The following is a 23,948-nucleotide window of genomic DNA, read 5'->3' as shown; positions in this document are numbered from 1 at the left end:
AGTTCCCCCCCAGGAGCAGGAGGGGGCACTCGGGCCGTTCCCAGGCACCGGGAAAGCTCCCGGGTGCGTCCAGGCTCCATAGCGGAGGTGCCGGTGGTCCCTTGGGGGTACCCGAGAGCAACACTGGCTTCCCGTGCTGGCAGCGAGAGGCGTAGAGAGCCCCTGGTTGTGCCCTTGGAGGGAATGCCGGTGTGCTTCTCCGGCTGGTGCTGGCTGCATGGGACCCCAGGGAAGGCCAGGATGTGCTCCCAGCAGCCCTCTCCCCTGGGGTGATGGAGACACACACTCACGGACAGGGATGTTTCAGTCTTTTTATAGAAAATGGCAACTGTACAGACACTTGGGTACAGAGGAGGCATGGGAAAGCCAAGGGAGAGGTCAGTCCTCCCCCTGCAGCACAGGTGGGCAGGGAAGGCAGTCAGGAGTGAGTGGGGAAGGGAGTTGTTGTCTCTCCTCTTGGCAGTCTATACACTGTGAAGCCTCCTGTCACAACCAGAAAGAAAACAATGGCAGAATCACACAATAGTAGGGAACAAGGGCCAGGAGAGAGGGCAAGGTGGAGTGTGGAGACCCCCTCATTCAGCATAGCCATGGTCTTGGCTCTTTACGTGGGTGGGACATGACTGTCTATGCCCCTAGTACACTGCTGGGCAGGAGGACGTGGCCCAGCAGAGTGGGAATGGCAATGGTGGCTGGGATTCTCCTCCCTATTTGCAAGTATCACCAGCAGAAGCTGTGTGGGATGTTTCCAGGACTCTTGGAAGGAGAGGAGAGCAAGTCCCTAGGCGCCTTGGAGACAAGGACAAGAGAGGGAATAACACTGGATATCAGCCTTCAACTCTGACAGAGAAAGAAGCTGAGAATGGCTTTTGGCCTTGAGCTGGGGAAATTACACAGCATAGGAGGCAGCTGGACCTCTGAGAGATTGCCAGGGGTCTTACACACACACACACAACACACACACAACACACACACAACACACACACACAGAGCACAGGGAAGGAAAAGGCACATAGGCCTGAAGGCATCACACAGCCGAGCATGGCAGGAGCCAGGCCAGCCCTGCAGGAGTGGAACCGTCCCTGGATGTAACGTCTGCTGTGGCAGTGTGATTTGGCAGGGGCAGGCATGAGGTGTTATCTCCCCACGGCCCTGAGGCATCCAGGGCCTCAGAGGAGGATGCGGAGCCATCTCTCGGTGTCCCTGCATCCCCTGGGTGCCTCTGCTAGATGAGAATTCGGAACAGAAAGGAGACAGCAGCTCCTAGGGCCAAGCCCAGCGACAGGAAAAAGGCCATGACGGCTCCAGCTGTCTCTGCTTCATGGGCAAGCACTTTCCTAGGGGAGAAAAAGAGTGTCAGACTTGTCCTCAGGGATGTACGCCCTGTGCCCTGCCCCAAGTTCGACAGATGGGAGGAGGCCACAGAGCTGTGCTGCTCTGCAGCACATCAACAGTAAGAGCAAATCCGCCTTGGCTTCAAGAGCCTGCCTCCATGTTATGGGCTCATAAAGCAAGATAAAGTGCATGACACCCCTCCCTGAGTCCTGCACCATGCACTGCTGCTCAGCTGCTGAGCCCCAGCAGGGCTCCTCGTGCAGGGCCGCCCGCCCCACAGTGGGTGCTGTGCCATGCTTTACTCCCTCCCAGACCCCTGTGCATCCAGCCCCTTCCCCAGCCTGGCAGGTAGGGGAAATGAGAGCCCAAACAACAGCTTCCTCATCTCTAGGCTATGGAGGCACGAGGCTGGGAGGTGCAACACTGGGATTTGTCTTCCCTGAGGTGGTGTAGTGATTCTCCTCTGTGTTTGCATCGCCTTTTCCAGATGCCAGGGCTGGGCAGAGCCAGACTCCAGAAGTCACACTGGGGCTGGCATTGCCGAGTGTAACCAACCCTGCCCCTGCCCCCAGCTCTTACTCACTTGGGCCCAAAGCACATGCAGAGGCTGGCCAAGTAGCCATTTGAGATGGAGAAGAAGATCATGAAGATGATGTACCAGGCGTCGTGAGAGAACACAACAGGCAGGTAGTTACGGGGTTGCACGTTGCACAGCATGAAAAGAGGGATAAAGACGACACGGAGAGCCACCATCACTGGCAGGAGCCAGCTGTCCTTCCCAGGCTGGGAGAAAAAACACAGGTCATTGAGCAGTGGAGAAGTGGACACCCTCTGTCCCATGGCATGCTGGCAGGGGCTATACTGTGGCTCTCCCTACTGCACCTTGGCTGCAGAGGAGCCATGGAGATGGCAAAGTTGCTGAGAGACTTTCTGTGCTGCAACAAGTTGCAGCAACACTACCTACCACAGTGAGGAGGTCCTATGAGGTATGGAAGGCCTATCCCAGCTGACTTGGAGACCAGCGGATCTAGAGCCAAAACACTGAGCTGGGCTTGTGAGTGACTGCTAAGCACTTGCTGGAAACAACAGGCAGGCAGGAGAGACTTGTGCACACTCACGCAATGTCCTTCTGCTGTGAGCCACTGTGCAGGACAAGGCTGGCCGAGGTAAATCCCCTCTGGCACCTCAGGGCCTGCAACCTGGGCTTTAAACCAGCCCTTCAGCCTCCTACGCCATCCCCCAGCCAAGTGGGGCAAGCTCTGGGAAAGGATTATGCTGGGGCTGTTTCAGACAGTGCTGGGAAAGGCATAGACTGAGTTACAGTCTCCTTGAAGAGTCTCTGGACATTGTGAGGCTGGAACAAAGAAGGGTCTCCCTGTGCCATCCCTGCAGCTGGGACAGAGGCATCCCCTGGTATGAGACATGACTAGCTGTGTCTGGGGTCCCCTCGGTGAGATGACAGGGGTGCAGATGACAGAGCTTGTTGGTCTGGGGTCAGGAGAGGCCCACAGCTGCCCTGGGAGCTCCCTGGGCTGTCGTGGCCACGGGACACTTCCTGAGCTTGGAGGGAAGCTGAGGTTAGACCAGCTGCTCTGTCTGTGGGCAAACTGGCGAGAACAGCAGCCTCCTCTGCTTGAGGAGGAGAAAAGAAGCAAGCGAGGCCCAGCCAGGGAAACAAGGCCCAAACCACAGGCAGTCAGACTTTCCAATACAGCCTTGTTTTGGAAACGTCTCCTGCTGGGTCATCCCCCCATGGAGGCTGTGGCCTGGACACCAGGCAACACGGCTCGTGGCCAAGGCCCAGGGCAGCCAGCAGCCATGGCCAGAGGAGCAGCAACCCCAGGCCATGGAGGAAGCCAGCCCTGGACAGGCCCCACTGTGCACAGTGCCGAGGAGCTGTTCTAAACAAACAGCTCAACAATCTGAGGAGAAATGGGGTGGGTGAAGGGGCAGGATTGGACAGCCCCCTTCCTCACCCACACAGCTCCCATCACTCAGCCCCAGCATCTCTGAGCCAGGCAGGAGAGAGGAGAGCAAGGGGGCACAGCGGGGGACAGCTCTGTGACCCACGTGGCATGGCTCTGCCCTGCTCCCAGGACAAGGATCTTAAGATCTTAAGCAGCTGTTGTCCTGTGCCAAGGCCAGAGGTTTTATTTTGGGCTGCCCTGTCTTTCACCCTCTTTCCCTGCCGCCCTCCTGTCTAGCTGTTTGCATAGCTGGAGTGAAGGTTTGTTTACAAAGAGGCTGAAATGGAGGAGGCAGCTTCATCCAAGCCATGCTGAAAGAGGGGTGGGAGGAAGACTGGACAACACTGTGGTTCTCGGCTCTGACCCATAAATCTCTTCTTAGAACTTAAAGCCAAGGCAGGAGTCAGCTCTGTGCCTCCTTCCTGCTCCAAGCCATGGACAGCGGCACCAGTGAGAGCTGTGGCCAAGGGGCCTGGAGACGGGAGCCTGGCTGAACATTTATTCCCTGCCCCGTTCTTACCCATGTGAAGAGGGCAGTGAGACTCCGTCCGATCCAGTCAAAGACATTGAAGAGCAGGAAGCAGGAGACAGGGAGGAAGTAGAGACCTGCAAAAGGGTAAGAAGGTCACTGAGTAGCCCAGGGTGTTACCAGGCATGCCCACCAATTGCACAGAAGCTGTCTTTCAGGTCTAGGTCCTCCTGGTTTCTCACTAAGGGCTGGAACAATCTCCCAGCCAGGCTGATGTCCACATCCAAACCACCATTTGAGCACTAGAATGGGCTGCCCAGAGAAGCTGTGGAGTCTCCTTCTCTGGAGATTTTCAAACCCTGCCTGGACATGTTTCTGTGTGACCTGATCTAGGGGGACCTGCTTTAGCAGGGGGCTTCGACTGGACGACTCTAGAGGTCCCTTCCAACCTCTACCATTCAGTGGTTCTGTGGTCGTGCACAGTGGTTTCCTCTTCCCTTCAGGCACACTGTATTGGGTTTGTGTGGCAAGGTTTTGGTAGCTGGGGGACTACAGGAGTGGCTTCTGTGAGAAGCTTCTGGAAGCTGCCTCTACAGCTGATGGAACCAATGCCCTGGGCTCCCAGCTGGACCCAGTGCTGGCCAGGGCTGAGCCCATCAGTGACAGTGGCAGCACGTCTGGGGTGATGTACTTAAGAAGGGGAAAAAAACCTGTGCAGTTGCAGCCAGAGGAGTGAGAATATGCAAGAGCAACAACCCTGCAGACACCAAGGTCAAAGAGGAAGGAGATGGGGGAAGGTGCCCCGGCAGCCCATGGTGCAGCCCATGGTGAGGCCCTGCCCCTGCAGCCATGGAGGCCATGGGGGAGCAGAAATCCACCTGCAGCCCAGGGAGCACCCCACACTGGAGCGGGTGGATGCCCAAAGGGATGGTGACCCCATAGGAAGCCCATGCTGGAGCAAGTTCCTGGCAGGACCTGTGGACTCATGGGGAGAGAGAAGCCCATGCCAGACCATGTTTGTTTTCAGGACTTGTGATTCCATGGGGAACCCACGCTGGAGCAGTCTGCTCCTAAAGGACTGCAGCCTGTTGAAGGGACCCACATTGGCGAAGTTCATGGAGAACTATCTGCTATGGGACAGACCCCACATTGGAGCAGGGTAAGTGTAAGGAGTCCTCCCTCTGAAGAGGAAGAAGCATCAGAGACATGGTGTGAACTGACCACAAACCCCATTCCCCCTCCCCCTGTGCCACTGTGAGGGAAAGAGAGAACTTAGAAGAAAAGTTGAGCCCAGGAAGAAAGGAGAGGTGGGAGGAAGGCATTTTTAAGATTTGAGTTTTATTTCTCATCACCTTTTTCTGTTCTGATTGGTAATAAATTAATCAAATGTCCCTAAGATGGATCTGTTTTGCCCATGCCTGTAACTGCTGAGTGATTTCCCTGTCCTTATCTCAACCCACGAGCTTTTTGTTATATTTTCTCTCCCCTGCCCAGCTGATGAGGGGAGTGACAGAGCAGCTTTGATGAGCACCTGCCTTCCAGCCAGAGTCAACCCAGCACACATACCTACTGCTTCAAGCCCCATTTTCTTTTTTCCCATTTACCTTGTTCCCAGTTTCCTCCCACGCCCCATCCCTGGCCACACTTACCCCACTTATTTCCCTCTCCCAGGACAGTGGACACCTTGGCAGTGACGGATGGAAAGACGCCGATGGTGACAGTGAAGACGAGGCAGACAGATAGAGCCATAACCCAGAGCTGGGCAGAAGAAAGAAAGAGGCTGGTACCAAACACAGGGCAAGAGACCATTGCAGGGCTGGTCTGCTCTCCCTATGCCTTCCCACATCCATGCCCATCGCCTGCGATGAAGGGCAGGGCAGAGGTTGCTGGCAACTCACAGACCTTTTTAAAAATAGCAACAACTGAAGGCTTCTCGTCAGGGTTGTGGATAGGGATGATCTTTGGGTTATTCTGCTCCATCCCATTGGGTTCATCTGCAGGGAGACACACAAGTAGGGCATGGCAGACCCCAGAAAGCTGTGATCTAATTATCCCATTCTTCCTCTCAGCTCTTCCTCTTTTTCCATCCTCTCACCTTTCTTAATCAGGTCCCTCTTGGTCTCCAGCTCTGCATTGTACACACAGTACTCTGTCTTGTCCTTCATAGAGTAGTATCGGAAGAAATCCTGCAGAGAGACAGCCACTGAGAACTCACTCACTCCCCAACATGACAGGAAGGAAGGCTGCCAGCAGCTGTGTGGTAATAGCAGATATGGGCAGTATGGGCAAATGCAATACAGGCAGAGTGTTCCTTCCACTTAGGTCTGATAATGATGCTTTCCTGCACGCCCAGGGGCTTGTTTCTGCAGTATCCCAAGGATATCAGGGCATGTGAGGTGAGAAGTATTTCAGAGAGCTCCCTTGGGACCGGGTGGGGGGGAGCTTGCCCTGCCCCAGGAGGTTGAGGCCGGTCAGAGCCAAGGCCGGGCTCCTGGTGGACCATGGTCCTTGTGCTGCGATGCACAAGGGGACCAGGTCCCCAGTCCTTTCCCTACCAGACTGACGAAGTCTCACCAGGCGAGGCAGAAGGATGTAGGAGAAGATTGCCAGCCCAATCGCCACACAGGCCGTGGTGAAGTAACCGATGTAGCTCTCGGGCTTCTGGGCGCCAACTAGGAGCACACGAAGAGAGGACAGGGGGGAAAAAAGGAAGAAGTTGATGACGGCTGAGAGGAGCGAGACCCTGCTGCCATCTCCCACCCGGCCCTACAGCACGATCCTTGCATATCCTGTCAACAGCAGTGCTCTGGGAAAACCCAGTCACCCAGAGAGCAGGGGTTACTCACTGGCAATACTGAAGATCATAGCCAAAGCAGCAAAGGTGCCTGCCAAGCCCTGCCCGCTCATGATGGGAGCTGTGTAGCTGGCTGGCAGGAGGCCTGCCAGCCCAAAGAGGCTGCTCTGGAGGATGGCGCCAAAGGCTGTGAAGAGGAAAGATGAGCAGAAATGAGGAACCAAAGGCAAGGATTTGCTGCGCCCCTGTGGGCAGCCAAGGCCCCTACCCTGCGAAGCACAGCAGGAGACTCTCCTCCTTGACTCTCCTGCAGTGCAGTTCATACTTTTCTCCCAGAGCGATGAGCCCTAGCCATAGGGCCCTGCCCCTTTCGTCCCCCCTCCTGCCTCACTCACAGTTAATGAAGACAATGCTGATCATGGTAAAGACGAAGAAGGGAAGAGGCTCCATGGCAACCTTCACCATGATGGCAGTGACTAAAAACACCAGCCCAATGGCCACCAGGCTGCCCAAGATGCGGATCTGCTGGGGAATCCTGCAAGAGAGGGTCTCAGTGAGGAAAACCCACCCCACGAAAGCTTGTGAATGCTGAGGCAAAGCTCTCCCACTGGAATCCCAGCCAAACCCAACACAGGAGACTGGCATTTTGCTTTTTACTTGACTGAACAAGCTGTGGCTTGGCTCAGTGCTAGGGCAGGAGGACGGGCCAGGGCTGCCCTGTGGGGATTGGCAGGGGCAAGGACAGGTCAAGGCTCACCGCTGGTGGATGAAGGAGTTGAGGCAGGTGAAGATGAGGAGGGGCACCATGGCGCAGAGAGTCATGAAGTTGTCAAACATGGACTGCAGGTAGGAGGGGGAAGAGGCAGCCTCACCAGTCTGGTTCCTGAAGTGGCTCATCTCTTCTGGTTCCACGAGGCGGCTGATGAAATACTGCAAGAGAAGGAGCCTGGTGGAACTGAGGTGCTGCGAGGCCTCCCCGCAACACACGCAGGCCACCCTTGTCCCGCCTCTGGCCCCATGCCCAGCACCAATTGTCCCAACCAGATTCTGTCTCCTATGTGCAAACACGGGGAGTCTACGCTATACCGTGCTGCCACACCTACACTGTGGTCCCTAGACATTACAGGGGATAAATAGTGTCACAAGCAGCAGTGGGAGGGACGAGCTCACCTCTCTGGCAGTCATGAAGAAATTCCATGGCAGCAGCGTTCCCAGACCAAGGATGAAAAAGATCAGCCAGACACCCTTGTACCTGTGGAGGAGACAGTGGTTTGGAGTGGGATGCTGGGCAGGGCTGGAGACAGGCACCGCTTCAGCAGCAGGCACCAGGAGGAAGAGGGAGGACAAAATGTATTGCCCCATCCCTGCCCTCACCCCACAGCCCCCGCTAGCCTGGGCTGCTGGAGGAGATGTGGCACGGCAGCAGGGCTGTGGGAGGCCCTCCCCGAGAGGGTAGGAAGGCGGGGGAAAGAACGGCTGCTCCTCAGCACATGGCACCCAGACACACAGCGGCCATTGCCAGAGCTGAGAGGGAGTCATGCTCCCAGGCATGTCCCAGCACCTGGGACTGTTTACAGCCTGTTTACTACTGAAAAACTGACAGAGAGCATCTGAGGGAAGGGACAGCTCGGCAGCCCAGTGTACATGCAGGAGAGAGTGTCTCTCAGACTTTGGATCTCCCTGTCCTCCCTCACATCCTAGGACCCTGGATGTGCCCCCACATCTACACCAGAGTCCAGCATTACCTATCTTGGGGCCCGTCTCTTGCTGTCATCTTCTGTGAAAAGAGCCAGCACAGGTCTCAGCAAGTCTCGTGGCTGTTCTCCGCCTGGAAAGCAAACAGAGGATTTTATGAGGAGTGAGGGATGCAGGCCAGGCAGGAGTAGTGCTGGTTTTAACTCCTTGTCCATGCCACTGGGAGAATGCACCACCGGGAGCCAGACACAGCAAATGGCAAGAGCACAGTGCAGCAGCTTTGGAAACCTGCATCTCAAGAGTCCTACAGCTGAGTGGCTGTGACACACAGACTTTTTCTGTTGGTACTTTCCTGAGAAGCCCAGGCTGTCCAGCTGCTCTGCAGCAGGCTCTTAAGGGATTTGTGAGCCTGCAGCTCTCTGCCCCCAATCCTGGGGCTGTGAGCGAAGCATGTGAGCAGCAGGCTGTATCCGCCCCCGCTGCCCCCCTTGCCCTCCCCGACCTCCCTCCAACGCCCAGGGCACGGCGGCACAAAAGACAGATTTAATTCAGCAGTCTGTCCAGTCAGAACCATGAAACCCCCGCATTTCCATTTCCCACCCCCCTGGGCCTCTCGCAGCACTTTCCTGGGTCACCTTGGAAAGCCAAGGGCGTCCCTGGCACGGCGCTTCCCGCCACGCTTCCGTCCCCAGCGCCTACCGCTCCTTTCCCCCGTGACCACCTGCCCAGCCCCTGCCACCGCCCCCGCCTCCCTCTCCGGAGAGATGCAGCCCTGGGACCCTCAAGAAAGAGACCTTTTCTCCCTGGTCCCCCGTTTCTTCCCGGATGGGGGGGGGGGGGGGGAATTAGCTGCCTCGGAGCAGCCACAAGCCTGCCTTGTCCTTTTCCAGCCCGGGCGGCGCAGCATGGGGTGCTCCGGCACTTGTCCCGGGGCTTCATCTGCCGCGGGGCTGCGGGCACCGAGCCCCTGGGGCATGCTCCGCCGCCGCCCTCAGCGCTGCCGGCTGCAGCATCCCTGCCTGCACCCTGCCAGGTAGGCGTGGGAGGAGGCAGCCTGACAGCAGCATGCCGGGAGCTGTAGTCCCCGCCAGCCCCCGCCGCGCCTTAAAGGCACCAGAGCCCGTCCCTCGGCCCAGGTGCCCGGTGAGGTTCCGGGCACAGCTCGCCTTCGTTCCTTCCAGTGCGGTCCTACAGCTACAGTGGAGCCGAGACACAGCCGGCTGGGTGTGGAGAAGGATTTGAGAAGCTCGCTGGCTGCTTGGAAAAGCCAGAGCAGACTGACAAGTACATGTGCATGGGAGGGAGTGCCCCACTAATCCGTGACACCCGACCCATCTGCAGTGCTGCTCCCCTGCCCTCCCACTCACACAGTGCCGAGTGTGACAGCTCCTGCCTTGCCTTTGGGAGCGACTCCTGCTTCCAGAGAAAACATCCCCAAATCCTCTCTTGGCAGCCTGCCAATGCCTCAGTGGGCAGGAGACACCCCGAACCCTGACCTGGGATTAATGGGGAACTGCAAGCACGACTGTCAACCCCTCACACACAGAAACTCCCGCCGAGCACGCTCCTTGTCTCTGAGCAAACAATCCCTCTCCCAGGCAGGCAGCAGAACCCCAGCTCCTCAAGCAGCTCCTCAGCAAGCACACAACACGCGGCCTCTTGCCCAGTGGAGCCTGTGGCCTCACTCCCAGCTGCACACTGGGTCACACTGGTGTTGCAAGAAGCCAGGGCAGGGACAGACTCCACAGACATACCTGGGGATGACCGAGCCAGGGAAAGCCACGTATTCAGAGTATTTTAAAGGCAGAGCAGTCCCCCCATCCCGTGCCACACCGCCCTGCTCCTGGGGGCGTGCGTCAGGCCCCGCTTCAAGTCACGGGGGGCTGGGGCCATGTGGATCTAGTGGCATCCGCGGAGAAGAGGTGTCAGGTACCAAGCTGGCACACGGCCCAGGTCCTGCTGCCCACTGGCTGCACACAGGGAAAGGAGGAAGGGAAGGGTGTTGTGGAGGAGGTGGCCGGGAGGGGGCAGGGGAGCTGGGGGGTGCCAGGCCAGGGTGCTGCGTGCTGCTCTGCCACGCTGCTTTCCCGGCCACCTCCTGCTTCCGTCTGGGGAGCACCCACATCCCTGTCAGGAGCCCAGCCTCCCGGCCGCAGCCTCCTGCCTGCTCTGTTTGTTTTCTGTCTCACTTCACTAAGTGCCTCCTAATTTTTTCCACAAAGCGCCAGTGCCTGCCAAGGTGCGCACAGGTCAGCACTCATTACGGCAGGAAATGCACACAGCCGCTGGCTCTTACAAACAACTCTACAACAAACAGACAAGGCCACAGAACCAGCACCAGCAACAGGTGGCAATGCTGCTCCCAGCCGGCCAGCGCAGCCTTACCGAAGGGGATCTGGTTCAGAAGCAGCCCCCACCACCTCCCTGAGGAGTCTCCTGGGGTAGGGGGGGAAGGCCTTGGAGTAGGGATATCCATTTTGTTCCTAGGCATAGAGCAATCTGTCTTATCCCCTGGGAATAAGACAGGGTGTAAACAGATGTGTAAGCAGAAAGAGCAAGATAACATTGAGTGGGCTTAAAGCACAGGTCAGCACCTCTGAGCAGGTACAAACAAGAGATGGGTCAATTTTAATTGCCTATTCATGCTGCACAAAGGCCTTTGCAGATGCTAAGCGCCACCTGCAGTGTCAGGTCACACCACAGGCAGTCCAAGCCAGCCAAGCCCTGGGAGCAGACTCGGGATGAACTGTGACCAAAACTGTCTAACCTCTGCAGAAAAACTTGCACTGCAGGACAGGCGTGCCTGCAGGCAGCCATTTGTCACCAAGCTTCAGTTTTTCCTTACCTCTCCCTTCCCACGCATCACCTTTTCTCCTGCTTCCCCTGCCTTCACCAAAGCCAAGCGGAGCACGTGGTTGGCTTTCCACTCAAAGAGCAATTTCACTGCACTGAGAAGGCCTGCTGTGGGTTTACATCCAGAAACATCAGCTCATTAAAGAAAAGCCCTTCACGCCACACCAAGCATTGCACCATCCTCAGGGTCCCTAGAAAAGGGGCTGCCAGTAGGCCCAGTGGCGAGCACCCCATGTTCTTCTGCCACCACATGTAGGGGATCGCTTTGCAGGGATAAAATTGGCACTTTCTCCAAGCACAGGCAAGCCAGGTGGCCTTCTAGGGCTTCACTCCATACCCTACACCTTGGGTGACACCAGAGCCCTTCCAGCAGGAAGGCTGATCTGAGGGCCCATCAAGGTTTACCTGTGGGCAGGCAACAAGCCCAGCATGGGTATGCTAGTCACATGAAACTCTGGTGGCCGTGACTCAACTGGAGGATGTGAAATGCTCTGAGACTTGTCTGTTTCATGAGATTTCATGTGCATACCTGAACTCTAACTAGGCTGCTCCTGGGTCCACCTACTTTGTGCTGGGGTCAGGAGAATCAGCCTCCTGGGCAGCGTCCTGCCCTGCCTGCCTCCACCTTGCCAGCTGCAAGGACACGTGCTTGCATTTCACAAGAAGTATGAGTGTGCAATTGTGCACCATTACTGTGGTGCTGGAACACAAGCCCTCCCACAGTAAGGGTAAGTGCCCTGGTTCAAATCAGAGGCCAGACTAGGCTCAAAAGCCAGACTAGGCTCAAAAGCTTGTCTCCGTGAGAGGGCAAAAGCAGATACCAAGAAAAGGTATGATTAACTCCCCTCTGCTCTTCCAGCCTCTGAGTTGCAATAGACACACTGCTCGTGTTTTGTAGCCCACAGCAGGTTTCACTACCCTGAAATCCCCACTTCTTCTCTAACTCGGGAGACTCTAAGTGAAGGCAGCATCTCTCCACACATACACTGCCTCGGCTAGGCTCCCTCACCATCAAAGGGTGGATGAACATTGGAGTGTCTTCTCCATGCCAGCCACGGCTTTATAGGCCTGGATTATAGCCACCCAACAGAGCATTTTCCAAACAGATAAATTCTAGCTCACTTAGTCATCCAGGCACAGCTCCAAGCCTTTGGTCGCTTTCCTCCCAATCTTCCACAGCTCCCTTCAACCCTTCCAGAGACCTTGGGGCTGGTGGCATACAGGGACTGCAAGGGGATGAAACACCAATATGAAGAGCAGTACAAGACTTTCCTGCTTTGTTTTTGCTTTGTCACTCAGCAAGATGATTCTATGTGTTTTTATACTCACCAAGCTATCCAAAACAGCCCTAAGCCTTACTGCCTTGCTTGCCCTAAGCTGAGCTGGCCGGCTCATTGTGTAATGTTTGCAGATTTGGGTTTCTTTTCACACCCCCCTCATCCGTCCCTTGATATTTATCTAAACTGAATTTCATCTGCCTTACCACCTGGTGTTGTAATGGTCTTCCATGCTCTTCCCAGATGGCACCTGAGTGCCAGAACCCAAGTAATCCAATTGTCTCAGCAAGCCCTGTCATCTTATTGCTCATTCCCTTTTCCAGGTCACTCATGAACACGCTGAAAAAAACATGGGACCCAAGACAGAGATCTTTTTCCACTGCTAAAACTGACCGCTGACTCCTACACTCTCCTTCCTGTTTTTGTACCAATTACGGAGCCATGTGAGGACCTTCCCTCTTGATCAGACAGTTCCTTTAAAAACTGGGCCGAAAGCCCTGATTCAATGTTTTCTTGGGAAAAGTGAAACAGTGCCCCAGCTCAGGGGCCCCCGGGCAGGAGACTCCCCACCTGCCCATAGACTGCATCCCTATGCACACACACACCCCCATGACATGCAGCAGATTCACCAGTCAGTTTTTCTCTGAAGTTCCTTCCAGCTTTTCTTGGAAATGAACGTCACATCTTTCCCCCCCTCCCAGTCCCCGGGGGCCCAGGGCAGTTGTGAATGAATGACTCTAGGCCACACGTGACAGCCAGTGGGTTCACCCTCCCTTTCCTCCTGGTGAACATCGCCTTGCCCTAACAACTTGTTGCTCTTTAGCTTTCCTTTCCTCTGTGTTTTCTCCAAGGAGCGTCCCAAAAGAAGGCAGAAGAAATTGCTCACGCTCTTCAGAGCAAACAGAAGCAAAGTCTTCATATGGTTTTTCTGCTATGGCCTTTCTTCCTCTGATCCCCCATCCCTCCAATGGACTACAGCAGTCTTCCTACCCCTGGTGCCCTTTGTGAGCAGTTTCCACCAGAGAGATGATAGCACTTCCTATTGTTATTCTTCTTGTTCTCCTTTCTGAGCCCTGCCCCTCTGCAAACAGGATTACCGTGTCATCTGCTCCCCCCAGCACTGCTCTTGTCTGCTTCTTGAGGAGAGAGCTTTCTAGGGGAGCAGGCCGGTGGCATTCCTGCCTCCTCCCTTGCCTTGCTGCTCATAGACAAACCCCTCTGCATTCCCAGGGCTTGGCAGGCAGAATAAACCTCCTGCAAGGAAGGCAGCCGACGCAGCACCCTCAGCCTGTAGTAGTCAGCGTCCCGGGGCAAGCAACATTTCTGACCTGCTTCACCTTGCTCCCTCTACTCCTCCACGGGCAAAAGGAGAGGCAGCTCCAGACCCAGTCTACCTTCAGGCTTATGGCACTCACAGCTCCCACATAACCTTCCTGCAGAGAAGGAGCTACGGAGGCTGTCCGGCCCTGCTTCCAGCACCCAGCTGCTGGCCCTTATCTCAGCTGCCTCATGGCAGCTGGGGAGGCGTGGGGGGAGCATTCAGCCCTGCGGTGTGTTTTGAACTGCAAACAGCAGCCAGCTGCAAAGTCTCTTATCTGGAGAGTTCAAGGAGCCTGGGGAGGCTCCACAGGGGCCTTCACACCCAGCCGGTAAATCAACCCAGCCCTGAGGCAAATTCCTCAGGGCTCATCAAGACTCCTCAAGGACTTCCCACCACAGAGAGGGGAGTAAGTACTGACAGGGCAGAGCCAGCCCTAAAACTACCTGTAAAACAGGTGAGACTCCTCTGACCCATCACCAAGTTTCACAAGGCCATGGGCATCCCCCTTCTTTCTCATGGGGGATGCTGAGTGTGTTTCCAACCCTGACATTTGCTGGACAAAAAACAAGGTGGCCTAAGCAGCAGCCCCACAATGAACACATCCCCCTCTCTATCAGCACACAGCAGGTGCCACCTGGTCCCCAGGCAGAGAAAATCCCTCCAGGAACCCACACAACCCCCTGGAGCAGAGATGGCTGCTCCTGCCCAGCATCTCATCAAACGCTGCAGGAAGGACATTTTAATGTCACAGCAAGAAGCTTACTAGAAGTGCAGGTTGGTCCCAGACCCTTAGTCCTGGTCACCTCAGGACACGGGACTGGGCGTACGACGCAGCTTTGGGAGAGGCAGAAGGCCCACAAATATCAGAGCAGTTGCCTGTTCCAAGGCCAGTGTTTGGGAGCGCAGGAGGAGATATGGTGCTGGGGCAGGCAGGAGCTAAGAGGAGACGTCAGCTCTTCTGAGGATGTGTCAGAAGGGGAGAGATAAGCCACTTTTGCAGAGACATGATTCATAAGGGCTCTTCTGGGGAGCTGGTTTCCCTGATGGTACCCACTTAGGCTGCTGTTCCCAGGCGAACAGAACATCTCCAAGTCACAACAACCCTGTGACTTCTTGTCAGGCTGGAGGAGGAGGCACCTTTTTCCAGGGCTGGGCTCAGGCTCCATTTTTTTGAAATTTAGAAAAATAAAGACCCTTGCTCCCAAAGGTGGAGGGTGGGATTTGCCCAGGGCTCCACTCAATGTAACTGCAGAAACCTCCAAAACCAGGCAGAAACCACCTCAGAGGGTGTCACCAGGCAGCTTTCAGCACCTCGAGAGGCTCCCTGGAGTTGGGGAGAGGTGGGGGAATGACCCACTACAGGCAGGCAGAGATGCTCACACCGCCTGGCTGTGGGTTCAGGGAGAGCCTGGGCATCCTTTGCCCCAGACCTTCATCATGACTATGGCCAGGGGTGGTGAGGATGCTGTGGACAGGGGTGCTGCCCCCGGGCTGGCCTGTGGGCCATGACAGGAAAAGACACAATGGAAGGAAGCCACATTTCCGCTTCCCAATGGGGAAAAGCCCTACAGGAGCCCTGGGGAGAACAACCGGACAGCACTAATGTAAAACTCAGCTGGGAGCACAGGGAGCAGCCTGAGGCAGTTCCAACTTGGCAATGGGTCCTCCTTGCTTGCAGAAGCTTGGGGCTTGCTGCAGTGGTGGCAGAGACCACCATGTTATCAGAAGAGGCATGCATGGAGAACAGAGGCAGCCCCAGCCATGCCACGGTGCTGGCTCCTGCCTGCCCAGTTCTCCCATAGGCAGGTAACAATCTTCATTTCCACCCAGTTGTGTGGGAAGAGGGACACTCCCTATTAAGTTGGGGCAGTGCTTAGGTAAGACCTCCTGGGTTATGGCCACCAGATGCATCTCTTCTGCTTTAGCAGCTTCCCCCTCACCCAGAGTCAGGCTCAGGCTTGCTCCAGAGGAATCCCTGTCTGTACTGATGGTATCTCGGTCAGCTGCACCTTGGGCAGTGGGCAACAGCACATTGGAGGGATAGGCTGAGCCTAGCAGACTGTGGCCCCGTTTCCTCCTCATGACTGTAGCTGAAAGGAGCAAAATTGAGATCTGTGAAGAGGAATCACGCACAGCAAGACGGGACAAGAACAAAACAGCTTATGGTCAGACATAGTCTGAAGATAAGAACTTGATGAATATATGGGAAGAAACCCAGGGAACACGGTCCCAGAGGTGGAACAAAAGAGGAGTAAGATAAGTTTTTCCATACCTAGCCTTCTCCTGGGCTTGGAAGGGCCATATCTACCAGCAACAAATGGCTACATTGAGGTCGCTGCTCAGGGAGCAGTACCAGAGGGAAAGAATAGGAATGCAGGAGGCCACTGGCTATTGGTGGCCTCCAGAGTGCTGGGATGGAGAGTGAAGAGGATTCTTCCTTCATTGCTTCATGTTCCTGGCCCCAATACTGAGCTCAGAGCTGGCAGATCAAGGAAGGAGTCAGGCCAAGAACGACACAAGGGAGCTAAGTATGGAGTAGCCTCCAGCAAGGGGCTGGGAGAGAAGGTTGGGGACAGCTTACTTGGCAGCCAGAAGGTCCTCAAAACAGCCCTGTAGCGATGGGCAAGACAGAGGGGTGCATGAAACCAATGGAAAGTTGAAAAGCCCTTCTAAATCCTTGCCCAAGCTCTGTATGGAGCCCCCTCTATGCACAGAGTTCCCAATAGAGGAGGCTTGGAGGGCTCAGCTCAGGTCCAAATATGCTCCCCCACCCCTAATGCTACTCTGCAGAGTATGGTGTCCCTTTTCCCTCAGGAGAGCCCAAGACCAGGGCTTGCTCATTCATTCCCAAAACAGGAAAGTGCAGGAAAAGCTGTCAGTCAGTCAGCCAGAAGTGGGAGCACCTTCCCTCACAGCATCCCTCTGCCACCTCCTTCACCCCAGGGCACTTTCACCTCTCAGGACACAGAAACTCTGTCCAGAGCTCTAGCTCCTTCTAGTATGGAGCCAGTGATGGCGGCAAACACACAGGGCTGGTAGCAGGCAGGACCCCCAGCTCCCATTCTGCCCCTGGGCCACACTGCCCCCCTCACCCAAACCCCCCAAGCATCCCCGGGGCTGGATGGAGCAAGCCTTACCTCTGCACCCAGAGGACTTGACAGAAGGGCTGCAGCAGGCTGCCAGCCCTGCCAAGGCTGGCACAGGGTAGTGCTCATTTTGCCCCTACTCAGCAGTTTTTTGGAGGCTGGTCCAAGCTGCACAGCTGTTTCCAATATAAAGGGAGGTGGAGGAGTGAAACCAGATCCAGAATGATACAATCTTCCCCTGGCATCACCAGTTCCCCATCTCCCCAGATCTGGAGGGGCAATTCCTCCCTGCTGACCAGCAGCCTCCTGGCAGAAGCTGAGACACATGCACAGGGGCCAACCACTGGCAGGCCCACGGCAGGGCAAGGTTATCCCTGTCCTACACATGGCAGCTGTGCCAGAAATACAAGGGCTATTTTGGGTGCCCGCAGGTCCCAGTGGCCTCTTGCTGGTAGGCCAGCACAGGAACAGGGGCTGCTTCTGGCATGAAACGTCTGCAGCCCTGCTGGGAAGGGGGATGGCAAGCACATTTTGGCACCTACCATGGTCCCTTTGCCAGCCACCTGTCCTTCCAGCATCCCGCTTGCTGCCCTGGCAGCTGCAGCGTCTCACAAACCCTAACCCACCTGCAGCTGCTAAATGCACAATGGATGGGGGTACAGCAGCTCTGCTCCAGAAGACAGGGCACATCTGCCAATCTCTTACCCCCACACTTCTTCTATCCCAGCCAAGGAGCACTCCACCACTACCAGAAAGAAAAGGAGGGAGAAGGGATGGACGCCCTGCTTGGGTCCACTCTCCTCATATGCCCAAAGCCAGTCACTTCCACAGTTGCAGCCATCTTTGAGCAGTGGGGCAAAGCCATCCCTGCACATCCTAGGGGCTGGGAGAACTCCAGCAGCTGCACACGCCTGCACGTTTCCCAGCTAACTTTAAAATGGGCTGAGGGGAAGATGCTGCCTGCTGAAAGCCGGACTTGCCGTGTCCCCGCTCTGAGGCTGCTCCAAGAGGAGCCACATGGGCAGCGCACGGAGCACTGGAAAGCCAAGGTGGCAGCAAGCCATCGGCAGTGTGGAGCAAGGACTTGGAGTAAGCATCCAGGGTAGAAACACATCTCTGGAACCTCTCCTCGCTGAACAGCTCTGCTTCCTCAAACACCCTGACAGGACTCAGGTCTCACATATGGAGCCAGGGCAAGGCGCCTTTGGAGGGAATAAGTCAAAGGCCAAAGCTCCCGCTCCCAGAACTGGCGTCAGCTAACCCATGGCAAACAGGAAAACCTTTATGTGAGTAGGATCAGACAGGGAGAGCCGACAGGAGGTGGGGAGCTCACCCCCACGTCTGCCCAAACCTCAGCAAAACAGACTTCCCCTCATGATTGACAATAATAAGTCTGGCTGCAAGTCAGGAAAGAGCAAGTCACGTCCCTTCCCAATCCCAACCTGCAGATGCTGCCACAGCCACGCAACCAGCCAACGTAGGGTGTGCCACAGCCACTGGGTTCCTGGCTGCTTGGGGCTGTGAGCATCCTGGGTGAGGCCTCAGGTGGGCACAGATAGTCCCCGCTGAAAGCCTCCTCATGCTCTACTCCCGCTGAAACGCTGCTTTGGAGAGGCTGGTGTTGGTTTGCAGGCTCTGCCGGCATCCCAGTCTCCTCCACGTTAATTTGGGGAGCAGAGCAGACAAGGGCAGCTCTGAGACTCCCCGCTGGAAAACCCAAAGTACCGTAGCCTCTGTCAGAGTGGGCTGGTCACTTGGCATGGGGTCCTGCTGGAGCTTGCCCGAATGCCTGGGCACGCTGGGATGTCAATGCGCTCCCACAGCGATGCTGGGCGATAGGGAGCTGAGTGAGCCCTGCTGAAGCAATCGCTTCCTGGCACACCACACCCCCTTCACAGTCCTGAGGGAACAAAGGGAGGCGCAGCTGGTGGTGGGCAACTTGTGTTTGTTTGTCAGTGCCCAGACTTTTTACTGCTGTTGGGTTTCATTTCTGGTTGGAATCTCCTCTTCTGGAGCAACCCCAGCTAGGAGGCCCAGACAGGGAGAGTGTGGGGTCCTGAAACAGCTCCCTCAGTCCCCCATGAGGCATGACTCCTGTCCTGCATCACCCAGGCACCCCGTGCCCAGAACCCTCAGGGTAACAGCCCTGTCCAGGCACACGCTGGCACATGGCTTCCCTGGTGTGGTTCACCAGGCGGTCACATCAACCCTGCACTGCCTTGAGGAGTAGGTGTGAAGACGGGAAGGCAAAGCTGCAGGGGAGGGTGGATTGGTGCTTAATAGCTCGGTTTCGTTGCCTCCTCCTGCGGTTAATGGATAAAGCTCCCGCTCTAGCAGGAACATGATGCAGTCCTGCCTGCCTCAGCCACAGCCCAACACCTACAAACATGTGCTGAAAGCATCACACTCCCCACATGAACCCCGCAGCACCAGGCTCCCTGAGGGAGCAGAGGTTCTAACAGGAGCAAATACCACCAGGTGCACAGCACCAAGGGAGGACATCCTAGGCAAAAAGATGGAATTGCCTCCAATTTAGTCCAGGGGCCAGGAAAAGACAAGGCCTGTGGAAGGCAGGGCAGGCAGCTCCTTCAGCCCTGAGTCCCTGGCCAGGATCAAGAAGGGAGCTGTGCTACCAGTCCCTCCTGCCTCCGTGAGCTGTTCTCCAGGGGTAATCCCCAAGCCTAAAAGGAGGGAGCTGCTCTCACGAGGGCTTCTCAGAAGCAAACCTGATGTAAAACTCAAATGTGGCTACCTGCACCAAAGCCCTCACCATCTGTCCTCAGCTGCAGATGGGAACTGCATCCCTGTGCCCGCGTGGCACCAGGAAGCTGGCTGTGCCAGGCCTGATGAACCAGGCAGCATCAAGGACTGCGCTCAGAGACACAACACAGGCAGCGGCAGGAGAAGCCAAGCAGGGTGGCCCAGCAGGCCACTCCTCTCCCCAGCAGCTCTGCAGGAGAATGCTGGTGTGCATTCAGGTTGATGGCCTGCCCTCGGCACAGTGAGGCTGATGGCAGGAGTCTGGGAGGAGACCCAGTCCCACAGCCATGACTCAACCTTGGTACGTGACCGGAGCGGGCTGCTTGCTGGATAGAAGACTGACTGCATGCCCCTCCAATCCCACCACTGCTCCTCACTCAGCCATATCCCTCCCAGACTTGCCCATCTGCCCCTCCAGTCCCTGCCTGCCTCCTCCCGTGCTTGCAGCCTCCTGGACGACTCACTCCAGGAATTTCCAGATGGAAATTTCACAGTGAGGTGCCTTCCCATCAGACACGTCCTAAAGGAAGTGAACTAAAGCAGATCCCACTGGCAGTGCTGTGGTGGGAAGAATGCGAGAGGCTCCGAGGAAATCTGCCTGATTTCCTGCTGGCTTCTTCTGCATGAGCTGGCAAGCAGGCAATAGGTCTCCTGCTCCCCTTTGGCCTCCAAAAAAAAAAGCTGGTTTGGAGACAAAGCCTGACTGTGCTAACCCACAGCTTAACTCAGAGGCTGACAGAGAGCCTCAAGCATTGAACCCAGAACATCAGGCTCACCGGTTTGCGTCACAGACAGTGCATGGCAGCCACGCATACTCAGTGCTTTGGGCCTCCTTTTTCTCAAGGATTGATCCAAGCCAGAGCAGGACCAAAATGCCACACCACCAGCATCAGCAATGAAGTTATAAAAGGGCTATCACTATCCCTGTGCAACATCTTCCCTTGTCCTGTAGCAGCGACAACTCTGGCAGATGTTCCTCACGCAGCACCATGGCTTCTCTCCCATGCGGGGAATGCAGAGCCCTAATACAGCCAATTGCCTGACCAGGTCTGGGGGTCTGGAATGGGACATGAGGTGCAGTCTTTGCACTACAACCTCAGCTGAGGGCAGTACGGTCTCTCCAGGTCCCACATCCTGATGTAACCCAGCCTACAACATCTCCCCTTACTTTGCATGCTTCTTTCTCCAACCCATGTCTTGCACAGTGTTAACTTAGAAAGCACTTAGGATCTGATGAAATGACAAAGGCAACTAATAGCTTTGTGGCTGCCAAACCCCTGACTCCTGCCCATCTGCAAATGCCCATTAGCTCACTCTGCATAGTGATTTGAGCACTGACTTAGCACGGAGATGTGACCCCAAAAGCTCACAGTTCTGCAGCCCCAGTTAGAGCTAGGTGCTGGGGGAGCTCAGGAAGGCAGAGGGAGGTGAGCAGAGTTTGCACTGTGGGGTTGGAACCAAGCTGACAAGGACCGCAAGCAAACAGTTCACTGCTGATAAGAGAGGGTGTTGCAGCTTCCTTAACACTTGCCAGGGACCTGGACGTTACACCAGACAAAAACAACCGAGATCCACATCCATCTAACCGCTTTCTCTAGAGTGCCAGAGGCTGCTTGTTGGCTTCCCAAAGCCCCCGCCTGGCACCTTCCCCTCTGGACAGGGCAGGCAGGTGCTCCTGGGCTGCCTCTGGCCCGCTGGTGCCCAGCCCCGTGTCTGCCAACAGAGCTGGGAGCGGAGCCAGGCAGAGTGAGGAAGGTGCAGCACAGGAGCGAGTGAACGGGTGCCTTGTCCTCTGTGCCCTGGCTTACCCCCAGCCCACAACAAGAAGGGCAAAAGGGCAGGGCAGGGCAACAAAGCCCATGGCTCATCTTCAAAGAGGACGAGGCTCATTAATACCTCCCAGCCCAAAATAATGAGAGTGGGGATGCCATGATGGGGAATGATGCCAGTAGTTAATGACGAAGCTCAGGGAGGATGGAGGTGCCACATTGCCCCATGTGCTGACACTATGTTTACTGGTTCAGATAGGAGTGAATTTCCCTCTGCTCTTCACTCCAGGCACCTGGTACAGTGTAGGCCTTCACCTCTCATGTGTGCTAGCTGGGGGGAAAATGGCCACTCTGCAAACCATCTTCTGGGGCCCACATTACTGCCTTTGATGTCGTACAGAAGGCACCCCTGCTCTGTGAAGACCTCAGTGAGCCAAGAGCAAGTCTACCTATCTTTTCCAGGAGCAAAAGGGAGTGGCAGGAGCCATGAGGCTCCCTGGGACAACCAGGGAGCCCCAAAGAATAGTGTCCATGGCTAGTCCCATCTGAGAGGGCTCTGTAGGGAAGGCATGCTCGAGAGAGCCTGGGGCTGCCTAGCCGCTCGCAGGGGCTGGCGAGCGGAAACGATGCTGCCAAACCGGGATGCGGGACAGGAGGGGAGTGGGATTTCCCGTGGCGGCTTTCACAGAAGTCCCTCAATTGTGTCAGCTCACAACAGGCAACTGAGGGGCCATCGGGCAGCTTCCTGCTTCAGAGTAGCCGGGAAGCGCATCCAGCTGTGGCCAACAGCTGCACAAATTCCTCCTGCAGCCCCTAGCCCTAGGGAATGTGCTGGGCTCAAGGATACATGCTCACTTGTCTTGGATCCCACAGCCCCAGGGCTTGGCTGCTGCTGCCTTCCCACGCAGCCCACAGATCCGCAGCCCATTCCCAAGAGGCGGGTGGGAGCGCTACTGAGCACAGGCAGGGACTGTGTTGGTCTGGCAGCCTTAGCACCTAGCATGGGCACAAGTCTCAGATTTAACTAGAGGCTCAGATTTTACAGGGGTGGGAAGGACAGCACAAAAGGGCTCCACAGCAGCTCTTGGCGCTCCTGCCTCAACCACTTTGGCCAGTTACACAGCTGGGTTGTTCAGGAACAGAAAAAGGAACACTTATTGAAATCTTCCACAGCATCCCACAGGCAAGTGGGAGCATTTTTTCCTGGAGCAGGACCTGAAGCAACCCCGACCCAGCACCTTTGCTGCCAGCCAAGAGAGGCCTCTGCCCCACTGCTTCCTCAGCAGCACATGGTGCTCAGCTCATGCGCCTTCCAGACAGTCCTTGCAACGCGTGCCCGGCTGCACTGTCATGCACAAGCAAACACACACACAGAGCAGAGAGATGCACATCCTTGCAGCTGAACGAGTGCCACACAAACCACTCGCTGAAGTCCTGCATGAGAGCATTGCTGCGCTTTGCATGCCCCCCCCAAAACCACACGCTGACTGCTCTGCTCCGCATTCCCCCCGCAAAAAACATACGCTTTCCCCTCCCTGTTCCCCAACCCCGGCAGTTAACTTCAAAAGGGGATTTGGAGTTGCGTGTGAGACAGAGCATAAAAACACCCCACCTCAAAAGGCAGCATCTATGCATCACCACCACCCCTTCCCTCCTCCGCTGCCGGATCCGGAGCTTGCAACCCCACTCCCCGGCTCCCACCGAGGCTCCTAGAAGCGTTTCAAAGCTGGTGGATGCGTGGGTTCCCCACGTACCCGGCAGCTTTGAAACGCTTCTAGGAGCCTCAGTAGGTGGGAGCCTTTGGGCGGGGGAGAGGTTGCAAGATCAGCGACTTTGAGCCAATACCCTAAGTACGGTGGTGCCACCGCTCGCCGCCCCCTTCGTTCCCTCCCCACGCTCCTTGCCGGCTCCAGCGCTCTCTGTCCCCGATGCGTATAGGAAACCATCGCCTCCTTCCCCGCTCTTCGCAAACTCCTCCTCCTCTTTTTGCCGCCTTCGGCGCCACGCGGTTCCCGCGTGGGGGGAGACGGCAGGACACCCCCCACCTCACCGAGGGAGAGAAGGGGGAACAGGCGCAGAGAAAGAGCAGCAGCAGCACCCACCCCACGGCTGAACCCACCTGCGCCGCGTTCTTCCCGCCGCGCCTCTCACAAGATCCTGATCCCAGCCCTCCCTCCGGCTTTTGCCCGCCCCTGGCTCCCCCCACTTGCCGCGCCTCTCCGCATCCCCACGCCCCCAAAGCCGGCAGGGAAACCCCCGGGGCCGGGCTGCTTCAGCAATGCGGGGGCCATGCTTGCATAATGCCCCTCTTTCAGCTGCACCCAGCTCCGAGTCTGCGTTCATACCCATATATTAGTAAATACCGTAGCTCCAAAGGGAGCTGTACGTTATATTATGGTTTTATACAGAGGGTGAAGTGTACCCGTTTGCCAGGTCCATCGCCTGTCCCAAGTGCTGCATCTGGCCAAAGCCCCTCTCTGCTGGCAGTCACCACTTACAGCTCTAAATACATCTACCTGGGCAAAACCGCTCTCAGTCACCACTTCTAGCTGTAAATATATGTATATATGTGTGTATCTTGTGTTACATCTCTGCATGAAGACCTGTTTGCACTGTGCACAC

The 23,948-nt window shown here is 56.3% G+C and overlaps 1 protein-coding gene across 5 annotated transcripts; it reads right to left on the bottom strand.

Moving 5' to 3' along the window:
* Positions 1-297: 297 nt before the first annotated feature.
* On the bottom strand, positions 298-23,513 carry SLC29A1 (solute carrier family 29 member 1 (Augustine blood group)). 5 transcript variants are annotated; one of them, XM_061991245.1, is made up of 14 exons: positions 23,446-23,501; positions 10,015-10,230; positions 8,311-8,393; positions 7,736-7,817; positions 7,323-7,495; positions 6,961-7,100; positions 6,618-6,752; positions 6,346-6,443; positions 5,867-5,957; positions 5,674-5,765; positions 5,421-5,529; positions 3,823-3,908; positions 1,919-2,118; positions 298-1,337 (listed from the first exon to the last, which is right to left on the bottom strand). In XM_061991245.1, exons 3-14 carry the CDS (start codon positions 8,337-8,339, stop codon positions 1,226-1,228), a joined length of 1,347 nt encoding a protein of 448 aa, XP_061847229.1. In that variant the 5' UTR covers positions 8,340-8,393; positions 10,015-10,230; positions 23,446-23,501; the 3' UTR covers positions 298-1,225. The 5 variants fall into 5 exon arrangements, with proteins under 5 accessions (XP_061847229.1, XP_061847227.1, XP_061847228.1 ...); XM_061991243.1 differs by lacking the exon at positions 23,446-23,501 and adding an exon at positions 13,719-13,826; XM_061991244.1 differs by lacking the exon at positions 10,015-10,230 and having other exon boundaries at positions 23,446-23,513.
* Positions 23,514-23,948: the final 435 nt, after the last annotated feature.

The sequence above is a fragment of the Colius striatus genome, chromosome 2 (assembly GCF_028858725.1).
Source record: "Colius striatus isolate bColStr4 chromosome 2, bColStr4.1.hap1, whole genome shotgun sequence".
Classification (NCBI taxonomy): Eukaryota; Metazoa; Chordata; class Aves; order Coliiformes; family Coliidae; genus Colius; species Colius striatus.
Note: the sequence above shows the minus strand (reverse complement) of the source record. Positions and strands in the feature narration are given on the sequence as shown.

Bases quoted from the DNA above. Each gene is read 5' to 3' on its own strand.
- SLC29A1 (XM_061991244.1), bottom strand. From the start codon at position 8,339: ATGACAGCAAGAGACGGGCCCCAAGATAG. The intron at 7,818-8,310 runs GTAATGCTGGAC...TCTCCTCCACAG, and splicing joins AGAGACGGGCCCCAAGATAG to GTACAAGGGTGTCTGGCTGA. The intron at 7,496-7,735 runs GTGAGCTCGTCC...CTTCTCTTGCAG, and splicing joins TCTTCATGACTGCCAGAGAG to TATTTCATCAGCCGCCTCGT.